Source organism: Solea senegalensis, unplaced genomic scaffold, assembly GCF_019176455.1.
Source record: "Solea senegalensis isolate Sse05_10M unplaced genomic scaffold, IFAPA_SoseM_1 scf7180000016352, whole genome shotgun sequence".
Taxonomy (NCBI): Eukaryota; Metazoa; Chordata; class Actinopteri; order Pleuronectiformes; family Soleidae; genus Solea; species Solea senegalensis.
In genome coordinates, this window is record NW_025321736.1 from 1 (window position 1) to 12249 (window position 12249).

General features: G+C 42.3%; 1 protein-coding gene and 1 pseudogene across 1 annotated transcript; both read right to left on the reverse strand.

The window, feature by feature from the left end:
• Window positions 1-1045: 1045 nt before the first annotated feature.
• On the reverse strand, window positions 1046-4108 carry LOC122763029 (plastin-2-like). The gene is made up of 3 exons (XM_044018147.1): window positions 3954-4108; window positions 3440-3518; window positions 1046-1257 (listed from the first exon to the last, which is right to left on the reverse strand). Exons 2-3 carry the CDS (start codon window positions 3501-3503, stop codon window positions 1061-1063), a joined length of 261 nt encoding a protein of 86 aa, XP_043874082.1. The 5' UTR covers window positions 3504-3518; window positions 3954-4108; the 3' UTR covers window positions 1046-1060.
• A 1285-nt stretch (window positions 4109-5393) lies between these two features.
• Window positions 5394-12242, reverse strand: LOC122763028 (annotated as a pseudogene).
• Window positions 12243-12249: the final 7 nt, after the last annotated feature.

The window sequence follows — 12249 nt, forward strand, 5'->3', positions numbered from 1 at the left end:
CGATGATGACAACATAACACAAAGATGATGACAACACAACGATGATGACAACACAACAACAACGATGATGACAACACACAACACAATGGTAACAACACACAATGATAACACAACAACAACAATGATAATGACAATACAACACAATGATGATAACACAACACATGATGATGACAACACAACAACATTACATTACATTACATTACATGTCATTTAGCAGACGCTTTTATCCAAAGCGACTTACAAAAGTGCATTTAAACATTTGGGTACATATAAGAGCTAGAAGTAAGTAAGAGCTTCAAGTAGAACAAACTATAAAGTGCTAGTCATAAGTTGTTTTTTTTTGTCAACAACAATGATGACAACACAACAACAAAGATGATGACAACATAATACAAGATGATGACAACACAGCGGTGGTGACAACACCAAGCGATGATGACAACACACAACACAATGGTAACACAACGCACAATGATAACACAACAACAATAATGATGATGACAACAACAACAACAACGATGATGACAACACAACCGGCGACAACACAGCGGCGATGACAACTAGCGGCAGTGATAACACAACAACACAATGGTAACACAACAACACAATGGTAACACAACACACAATGATGACGACACAACAAACGATGATGACAATACAACACATGATGAAAACACACAACAACGATGATGACAACACAACAATGATGACACAGCAACAATGATGATGACAACGCAACAACGATGACAACACAACAAGCGATGATGACAACACAACGTGACGCTTACAACAGCGATGACAGCACAACAACGATGATGACAACTACAACTGTGGGATGACAACAACAATGATGATGATAACGCAACACACAATGAGGATGACAACACAACAATGATGATGACAACACAAAAAACAATGATGATGACAATACAACAACAATGACGATGACAACACAACACACAACAACAATGATGATGACAACACAACAACAAAAATGATGACAACACAACAAACAACAGAAATCAAAACAAAATGATTACAAGTCTGTGGTCCTGACTCTTTAGCCCCTGTGTGAAGGAAGAGTTGTGACCTTTGACCTTTGACTGACCTGGGTGAACTGGTCAAAGGTCAGCGTGTGGCTGCTGCAGGTCAGGTCCTGGACGATCTCTCTGACCTTGTATCCAGGCAGAGGGAGATTAGCCGCTCTGAAGAGTTCGTTAAGTTCATCTTTGCTGATGAAGCCATCGTTGTTTATGTCTGTGACACAGGGGGCGGAGTCACAGGAGAACAAACAACAACAGGGGGGTATTCCATCAAGCAGGCTAAAGGCAAAGCCAAGCTTAAATGGCCAAGTCTGGCTAATATGAGTGTCAGTTCGGTTCCATCAAAGAGGCTGAGATTAGCCCCAACTCAGTAACCATGGAAACTATGACTCTGGCTAAGCCTCAACCATGGCTAAGCCATAACTGTGGCTCAGGTTTCCGTTCCATCAATCTGAGCCTCAACTCTGTTCCACCAAGGTGGCTAATGTGAATGCCAGCCAAGTAACCATGGTAACTTATGCTGCCGGGCAAACCTGGTGTGTAGCAGGCTAAAAGTGAAGCTTAGCACCATCTATGATCAAAGAATGTCCAATAGACAGAAACAGAGACACACACAACTGTCATGGAATGATAAAATAATATGATAAACATAAACTATATAATAAAATGTATTCAAGAAATGATTTAGACTAATAATTATATATTATATATTATATAATATTAAGTACATTAAAGAACATTATCACCCAAATAAAATATAATAAAAAACAAGACACAAATAAATACAAAATTAAACTAATTAGCAAAAAATATAATAAAAGGAAATTTAAAGAGATCATCATTGTTTCGATGTAACAAGGGTTAGTGCCTCTGATTGATAGGAGATAGATGATTGATTTGCTGTCACCTGCATTCACTGTAATTGTGTCCTCGTCTCCATTGAATTGCTTGATTTGCTAAAATGATTCTAGATAAATAATCAATAGATCTGTCATATGATTATTTCCTATAGAATGATAACCAACATTGCATTTCTTCATGTAATAATCTACCATCAATTGTATGATAAATGTGATGAGTCATGTAAAATACTTTGATTAAATGCTATTATTATTTAAAAAATGTAAATGTAGGATTTAAAGTGCTTCAAAGTGATTCAAAGTGCTTTACATAAAATAAAATGAAAATACAACAATTCAACATATAGCATGTGGGACAAAATACAGCATGTAAAAATGACAGGCTTAAATGAAAATGATATCAATTCTATACAATTGGCCATGCAGGATATAAAAATAAATAACAATCAGTTGATAAATGTGATGAATATCACGTTCTAACATTAGTACTAGGACTATCAAATGATCAAATATGGAGAATTTCACATAAATTGCAGTGAAACAATAATGCTATTTTAATTATGTTCATATGAATGTTACTTATTAGTGTTGTCTTTTCATTTTCATTTTAGGGATTTGGTTGCATTAATAGATCCACATAATTGATTAGTTTAAAACAAATCAATCAAATCAAGAAATCAATTGGTAGATTATTGTCTCCATATATGTTGTCCCTTTGATGGAGGATTTATAAAACATGATGATGCAGAAATACTTCATTTTCTTTGTCACTTACACATTCAGCCTGTCGCCAATAATCTGCCACGCCACATCCCTCGCTTTATTGATTGCCGCGGTATTGCCCTTCTTTGGGATTATGTGGCTGTAATCCTCATATACCTCCATGAGGAGAACATCTCTGCACGCTCTTTTTTTCCCTTGCTTTTCGGCATTTTTCACAGTTTCCGTGCTCGACTAGAATGGGCTTTTTATTTTCCCTGTGGGCGTGCACAAGTTGAGGCTTAACAGGTGAGGCTTGACTAAGCGTCAGGTGGAGCCAGCTGATTTCACTTGATGGAACGGCTTGGAGCTAGATTGGGAGTTGGAGCTTAGTCAAGCTTCAAGCTTACACCTAAGTCTGGCAATTCTTAGCTACGTTGATGGAATACCCCCCTGGTTAGTGAGGGAGGAGGGTGGGCGGAGTCACAGGAGAACAAACAACAACAGATTAGTGAGGGAGGAGAGGGGTGGAGTCACAGGAGAACAAACAACAACAACAGATTAGTGAGGGAGGAGGGTGGGGAAGTACAGGAGGAACAACAAACAGCAACAACAGGTTAGTGAGGGGAGAGTGGGTGGAGTCACAGGAGAACAAACAACAGATTAGTGAGGGAGGTGGAGGCGGAGTCACAGGAGAGACAAACAACAGATTAGTGAGGGAGGAGGTAGAGTCACAGGAGGGACAAACAACAGTTTAGTGAGGGAGGAGAGTGGGTGGAGTCAGGCTTCACACCAGATCAACATATCATCTTCACCATCGTCATCATCATCACTCACCTATCTTCATGAAGGCGTCTCTCAGGTCTTGTATGTCCTCAGCAGAGATGTGAGTTGGGTCCATGTTTGAAGTTTGATCCTGAGACAGAAAGTGAGTCAACTTCTGTTTTTATGTTTGACAAACTACATGGAGACAGTCAGACTGTCTCACTCGGTCTGTCTTACTGTCTCTGTCTCACTCTCTGCTTCACTCTCTCTGTCTCACTGCTGCTGCAGAACGTTTCAGATTCGTAACAAAGTGACCACAAACTTCCTGAGCTTTAACTTCTGCTTCCTCTTCACTGAAGCTGCTGCACATGACTGTGACATGTTTAACATGTTTAACACGTGTTTAACGTGTGTTTAATGAAGGTTTAACGTGTTTAACATGTTTAACACGTGATTAACGCAAGTTTAACACAAGTTTAACGTGTTCAACAAACACTAAACTTTAAACTTTCCAAACTCACCATGTGTCACCTTCCCAGAACAACCTGCTAGGGTCAAAGGTCACCTGAAAGTGTGCTGCACTGACCTGAGAGTGTGAGGAGGATGAAGGTGATGAAGAGCTGCTGTGGTTCAGAGGTTCTGGGGTGCAGCGCGGTGGATGAGCGGGTCAGTGTGAGGCTGCTGAGCTGCTCGCTGCTCCACAGACTGCAGAAGTCAGTGTTCACAGGTCTGAGGAAGGAAGTGACGTCGAGACCAGAAACAGGAATCAAACCTGCTTTTGTCTTTATATGGTGATGCACGCGGCCGCGTGAGAGGGGGCGGAGCCACCATCATCAGGTCAGAGACGCTGAGTTTGTTAATATCATACAATACTAATAACTACAGTTATCATGACTCAGCAGATCTGAGAATCACTGTCACACAGAACAATAATAATGATGAGCTTCCAGCAGGAGGCGCTCCATGTCTTGTGTGAAGTTTTTGTTTTCAGGTCACTTCCTGTTTGATGGTGAACAAAGATAATAATAATAATAATAATAATAATAATGTCCTTATAAAGAGAGGACACGTCTGAAGTCTCACTTCCTGTTTGTGATGACTGACTTCCTGTGGGGAGCTTCTTTTGTCATTGTTTATAGTATTTTATTATTATTTTTTATGGTTAAGGTTTATAACCTGTTGCAGTGCTTGTTGACCTTTGACCCTGCTGCTGCTCTAACAAGTGAATTATCCCAGAGTGGGATCAATAAAATCTAATCTAACCTGATCTCGACTAATCTAAAATAAACTAATCTCACCTAACCTGATCTAAACTAACCTAAACTAATATATATATATATATGTATATATATATGTGTGTATGTATATATATATATATGTATATATATATACATACACACATATATATATGTATATATATACACACACACATATATATATATACATACACATATTATATATGTGTATATTTACAGTCATGTGAAAAAATGAGGACACCCTATGAAAACACATGTGTTTTTTAACATATTTAGACATATGGATATTTAATATCAATTTTAACAATACTGAGAGATTCAAGTAATATAACTAAACAAGTAAAACTGAAGAAAATACTTTTTAAAACTTTCTGTAAAACGTAATAAGATAAACATGCAATTTCTGGTGACACCCCCACATTTCTTCCCAATTAAAATGGCTGAAATCACACACAGGTGTATCCCATCAGGTGCACATGATTAGAACATTGTTACTCAGCAAATTTAAACCTCAGACATTCAGTGTGGTCTCCTGACTGACGTGAGCGTGAACACCATGGTGAGATTGAAAGGCCTGTCTGAGGCCCGTCCGTGGCCCGTCTGTGGCCCGTCTGAGGCCCGTCTGTGGCCCGTCCGTGGCCCGTCTGTGGCCCGCCTGAGGCCCGCCTGTGGCCCGCCTGAGGCCCGTCTGTGGCCCGTCCGTGGCCCGTCTGGCCGTGGCCGCCCGTCAGCCCAGTCTGTGGCCATACGGAGCCGTCTGTTAGCCGCCTGTGGCCCGTCTGTGGCCCGTCCGTGGCCCGCCTGAGGCCCGTCTGTGGCCCGTCTGTGGCCCGCCTGAGGCCTTAGAAAGAAGATTGTTGCAGCTTGTTGCAAACATTTGTCCTGAAATCAGATGGTTTTTTTTCGATCGTACAGTTACGAGTTTGATTTGAACTTCCTGTCTGGGATGAGAGACGTAGGCCGTTTCTCAATATCCATCCATCAAGCCATGTATCCCAGAATGCATTTGGAATACAAATATAAAACCTATAAAACTATAATGTAATCGTCGTTAACTTTTCATCACAAACTCAAACAGTGAACTCTAATCCCACAGTCAGAGGTCAGAGGTCATGTCCGGAGACATTCGGTGTGTCCTCGCTCTGTCCTTGGTCGTCCTCACGTGGACTCTTCAGTTGCGGTTGGACTTGCTGAATCTCCACTGCGCTCGTGTCCCCGCCTCCGTCCTCCCACTTCCCATCATGCACCTCTGCCGTCTCCCGTGTGTCCTCGTCCATGATGAACAGGTTCTTCATGGAGTCAGCCACCGCGTCCCTGAGCTCGTCGTCCGAATCCTCGAAGTTCCTGATGAGGACAGACGAAGACTCGGCTTCAGCAGAGAGACAGACAGACAGACAGACAGACAGAGGATGGACTTACGTGTCCTCGTCGTCTGATTTCAGCTCTGGACTCTCTTCAGCCGTCTCCATGTCACAGTCCTCCTCTGGATGTGGATCTGGGACTGAAGACACTGAACAGTCAGCTGTGAGAACGCTGTGAAGATGATGTCACAGTGATGATGTCATACCTGCAGTCGGTGAGTGCAGAGTAGAGGAGGTGAGCTGAGCGTGAGCGAGAGCGTTGAGCAGAGTGTTTGGACGACCTTGAGTCCAGAGTCTGCGAACTGAGAACATTCATACGTTCATCACTCACTCAGGTCGTAGTCTGACGGACAGTGAGACAGACGCTGCTGCAGTTCATACGTTGTCTCCTTCTACTTCAGGGTTAAAGAACAGGGTTACGTGATCCAGGTTTGTTAGTCTGACTAAGACTACCTCCATTTCAGTCGGACTAATGTGTTTTCAGTCGGACTAACGTGTTTCCAGTCCAGTTTCAGTCAGACTAACGTGTTTTCAGTCCAGTTTCAGTCGGACTAACGTGTTTTCAGTCCAGTTTCAGTCAGACTAGATTCCAGTCCAGTTTCAGTCAGACTAAGGATTCCAGTCAAGTTTCAGACTAGCGCAGTTTCAGTCTAAGTACAGTTTCGCCAGTTTCAGTACCGTGTTTTCAGTTTCAGTCAGTTTTCCAGTCAGTTTCAACGGTTTCAGTACCAGTTTCAGTCAGTTTCAGTTAAAAGTTTTTTCATAGTTTAACGGTTTTCAGTACAGTTTCAGTCTAGACAGTCAGACTACGGTTTCCAGTCCAGTTTCAGTCAGACTAAGTTTCAGATCAGCAGTCCCGCAGTCAGTTTCAGTCAGACTAGTTTTCCAGTCCAGTTTCAGTCAGACTAACCAGTCCAGTTTCAGTCAGACTAATTCCAGTCAGTTTCAGTCGACTAGCGTAGTCAGTTTCAGTCAGACTAACGTGTTTTCAGTACAGTTTCAGTCAGACTAGCGGGTCCAGTTCAGTCAGTCTAGCGTGTTTCCAGTCAGTTTCAGTCAGACTAGCGTTCCAGTCAGTTTCAGTCAGACTAGCATTGATTCCAGTCAGTTTCAGTCAGACTAACGTGTTTCCAGTACGGTTTCAGTCAGACTAGCGTGTTTCAGTACAGTTTCAGTCAGATAACGAGTTTCAGTCAGACTAACGTGTTTCCAGTCCAGTTTCAGTCAGACTAGCAGAGTTTCAGTCAGACTAACGTGATTCCAGTCCAGTTTCAGTCAGACTAACGTGATTCCAGTCAAGTTTCAGTCGGACTAACATGTGTTTTGTAAACACTGCACCTTGTTCGGTCTCCACCACTGTGTCGTAGATGGAGTTGACGTCCATGTTGGCGAGAGCATCCAGCAGAGTCTGAGGAGTCCTCTGACTCCACCCCTTCCTTTCCTCTGACCAATCCCTGAGCTTCAACTCCTCCCCCTCCTGGAAGCTCAGAGTCTTGTTCAGAGGGTCATTGTCCTGCTCAAGAGACAAAAAGACATAAAACAGTGAAGAGAAGACGAGTAGAAGACATGAAAGAGGACAGGAAACATCACTGACCGTCTTGTTGTCTTCTCGTCTCTCGTCCTCTGTCTCTGCGTCTTGTGTCTCGTCGTCTTCTAAGCGGATCTCAAACATGATTCCCTTCTGCAGAAAGACAGTCCCACTGTAACTCTGCGGTCATGTGACTCACAGCGACACTTCCTGTGTGTGTCCTGATGTGACAGACAGGGGGCAGCACTGATCTCACCTTGTGTTTGTTCTCCTCTCTGATCAGCTGCAGAGCAGCGGCCACGTCCTGCACAAGTGAAAATATAGTGAATATCCACCAGGGGGCGACTCTGCAGCTCTATGACGTCAGTTTCTTATCTGATCTGTAGAGGAAACTAAAGACGCACCTGTGCAGCTGCAGCGCTGCGCCGCCCTCTGCTGTCTGAACACGGCTCTGCGTCGCTGGCTTTGTCCAACACAAACGTCTCATGTTTGTGTTCTGGTTCAGTCTGAAAAGCAACATGAGTGTGACTGTGTGAGACCAAAACCTGGTCCTAATGAGGCAGGAGCTCGTTTCTGAGGAACTGGTTTAGGACAAAGATTTGGTTGTGTTTAGGTTAAAGTTAGTGATCAACTGTTTTTTAAGGTTAGTGATTAACTGGTTATGGTTAGTGATGAACTGTTTTTTAAGGTTAGTGATGAACTGGTTTTTAAGGTTATTGATTAACTGGTTAAGGTTAGTGATTAACTTCTATGGTTAAAAGTTGAAGTAGATTAACTGGTTATGGTTAATGATATGTTTTTTAAGGTCAGTGATTCACTGGTTTAAGGTTGTGTGATTAACTGGATTTAAGGTTAATTTGATTCACTAGATTTAAGGTTAGTGATTAACTGGGTTACTGGGTTAAAGTACGATGAACTGTTTTTAAGACAGTGAATTTACTGGTTTTTTAAGGTTATTGATTAACTGGATTGGAGTTGGTGGTGACTAGTTTTAAGGTTACTAGTGATGAACTGGTTTTAAGGTTATTGGTGCTAGTTAGGCGTTAACTGGTTAAGTTAGAGTGATTAACTTTGGTTATGGTTAGTGATGAACTGTTTTTTAAGGTTAGTGATTAACTGGTTTTAAAGGTTATTGATTAACTGGTTCAAGGTTAGTGATTAACTAGTTGGAGTTAGTGATTAACTGGTTATGATTTAGTGATGAACTGTTTTTAAGGTCAGTGATTCACTGGTTTTAAGGTATTGATTAACTGGTTAGGAGTTGGTGATTGACTGGTTTTAGGTTAGTGATTAACTGGTTGGAGTTAGTGATTAACTGGTTATGGTTAGTGATGAACTGCTGAGTTAGTGATTAACTGGTCAAGGTTAGTGATGAACTGTTTTTTAAGGTTAGTGATTAACTGGGTTGCATAAGTTCGTGATTCACTGACTTTTAAGGTTAGTGATTAACTGGTTAAGGTTAGTGATTAACTGGATTGGGTTAGTGATTAACTGGTTAAAAGATTGATGATTCTGTTTAAAAGTTATTAGGATTCACTGGTTAAGGTTAGTGATTAACTGGTTAAGGTTAGTGATTAACTGGTTAAGGTCAGTGATTCACTGGTTTTTAAGGTTAGTGATACTGGATTTAAATTTCGTAGTTTTAAGGTTAGTGATTAACTGGTTTTTAGGTTATTGATTAACTGTTTTTTAAGGTCAGTGATTCACTGGTTTTTAAGGTTATTGATTAACTGGTTAAGGTTAGTGATTGACTGGTTTTTAAGGTTAGTGTGTTTACCTCTGCTCTCAGTCTCCTATGTCTCATCTCTTGATGATACTGATGTCTAATGACATCCAGCTGACGCAGGTACTCCTACACACACACACACACACAGACACACACAGACACACACAGACACACACACACTTGTGTTACATTTTAAATGTATATAAATGTTATATAAATAAAGATTGATGGACGTCTCACCTGCTGTCCCTCCTGTCTCCTATCCTCAGGTCGTCCCTTGTCCAGTTCCTGACCTCCAGGTCTGTGACTCTCAGCTGTGCATGGACGCAGACCCTGAGAGGTCAAAGGTTAGAGCAGGTGTGTGTGTGTGTTGTGTGTGTGTGTGTGTGTGTGTTACCAGTTGTTTCTCTGCTCTCAGTTTATATTCTTTAGCTTCATATTTTCTCTGTAGATATTCATGACGAGCTGCAGCAACACTGACACACAGACACAGCATTAGCTTAGCTTTAGCATAAAGACTCAGTTTAGTTCATTTAAAACAAATGTGAGACGTCTACCTCAGTGCTAAGCTAAGCCAACAGAGTCATGATGCTGAAATGTTGAATTGTTCCTTTAAATCAATGTTAGCTTAGCTTTGTTAGCTAACTCCTGTGACTGCAGCTAATGATGATGTCATGATTGTTTTTGTTTGTTTACAAACAATCAGTGTGAAAACAATTGAATTCATATTAAATTAACACAGCGGTCAAAGGTCACTCACAGCTGGTATGGCTCCACAGGAGGAGGCGGAGCCTGATCTTCACGCCGCTCGACTTCCTCCTGAGGACGTGGGCGACGATGATGATGATGAAGATGAAGAGCGTCCAGCTGAGCGTGATAGTGCTGGTACTGACCCCTGTGTGTGTGTGTGTGTGTGTGTGAGCAGAGAACACCTGTGTTAGGTCAAAGGTGACAGATGTGATGATGTCACTAACTGAAACTCACCTGTGGTTGTGTTGACCTCTGACCTCTCTGTCTGCTGCTCTGAGATGAAGAGGCTGAAAACAAGTTCATGTTGTCATTGTTTAGTCATGTGACACACACACACACACACACACACTGATTTTGTCTCTTCAGTGTTCAGATTAACGTCATTACTCTGTGGTGGGCGGGTCCGTTGATTGTGGACGGGGCCCTCCACACCGGTTTGGCGCTCTGTCTCTTCACGGCTCCTCCTCCTCTGGATCTGTGGATCATCTCTGGACCAGAGAGTGACACCGTGATTCATGTTGTCATCATGCGTGTGTGTGTGTGTGTGTGTGTGTGTTCAAACCTGGAGGATTAGATGCTGTTATTATTCTGTTTCTCTGCAGCTTTTAGTGACTGATCCTCTCCTACACACACACACACACACACACACACACACACACACACACACACACACACACACACACACACACACACGGTGTCGTTGTGTTAGTTGTTTGTAGCTGTGTGTAGTTACGTGTACTTGTGTGTAGTTGTGTGTACCTGTGGGTGCAGGTGTTTGCTGAGTGTCTCCAGAAAAGGACGTTTGAGGACAGAAGAGACAGATGGACGTTGACGAGGATTCACCTGAAAATGAAGAACATTTAAAATAATCAAAGCAGTCGGAGTCTAGGACCCGGTGTGAGGAGGGTCCGGATTCTCAGCAAACCGACAGGATCATCACAGCACACACGTCACAGGATACTTTCATCACCAGCCATGATGTGAACATCTCGATGAGTGACCTCAACACTCAAGTTGACAGCAACAGACCAGGGTTTGACAGAAGACCAGCAACACCGGGGACTGTCTCCTGCTTTTCTGTAACATCAACAGTCTCAACGTTCCAACAATCTGGTTCCAAAAGACCAGATTATCAACCTTCGACCTTCAACCATCAACCTTCTCTGGACCTCAGACCCTCAGAACCTCAGACCCTTTATTGTTTACTGTGGTCTTCCTCTGGACCTCAGACCCTCAGATCCTCAGACCCTTTATTGTTTACTGTGATGTTGTTTTCATCTCACGTCTTCTCACCTTGAACAGTTGAGTGATCAGGAGGCGGAGCTCAGACGAGTAACAGCTGGGTACTGGGTTGTAGCGCCCCCTGCAGATTTTACTGACCACCTGCCGCAGACTGCTGCCCTCAAACTGCAGGTCAACACACACACACTCAGTTTTTATTGTGTCTGTGTGTGTGTGTGTGTGTGTGTGTGTGTGTGTTTACTGGATGTTTCAGGGTGCAGAGCTCATAGAGGACACAACCCAGAGACCAGATATCCCTGCAGAGAGGACACACACACACACACAAGTCAACATCTTATACAAACACGACTGCTGATAACTATCTTTAATTTACACTTTTCTCACAGTTACATAGTGTGTGTGTGTGTGTGTGTATAATCTTGTTATTGTATGGTTGGTTTTGCAGTCCTATGGTGAAAGAGAGTGAGTATGGTGTCCCAGGTCCCTGGCCATCTCCATGGTACTACACACACACACACACACACACACACATATATGATTTGATTGTGTGATTTTTCATCTATGTTAAACACACACACACACACACACACACACACACACACACATATATGATTTGATTGTGTGATTTTCATCTACATGTTAAGCACACACTAATGTTCTGCTACCAGAAATGATGAGTGTGTGTGTGTGTGTCTAATAATAATAATGTGTGTGTGTGTAAACTCTACTTATTCTTATTCTCCTTGATTCAAGAATCTCCCAGTTTGCTTGGCTTTAATTCACTCCCTGGTGAGGAAGATGTTCTAGAAGACAAAGATCAATGAAGGCGCTGTGTGTGTGTATGTGTGTGTGTATTATTTCAATAATGTGTGTGTGTGTGTGTGTGTGTGTGTGTTACCTGAGCTTTGATGTCTCTGTGCAGAATCTTCTGGTCATGGATGTGTTTGAGGCCCAGACAGATCTGAACAAACCAGCTCAAGATCTGAGGAACAAAACACACATACACTGTGTGTGTGCAT

Excerpts from the sequence above, each read along its gene's own strand:
- LOC122763029 (XM_044018147.1), bottom strand. The coding sequence starts at position 3,503 with ATGGACCCAACTCACATCTCTGCTGAGGACATACAAGACCTGAGAGAC. Across the intron at positions 1,258-3,439 it reads AGACGCCTTCATGAAGATAG|ACATAAACAACGATGGCTTC; the intron begins GTGAGTGATGAT and ends CCTGTGTCACAG.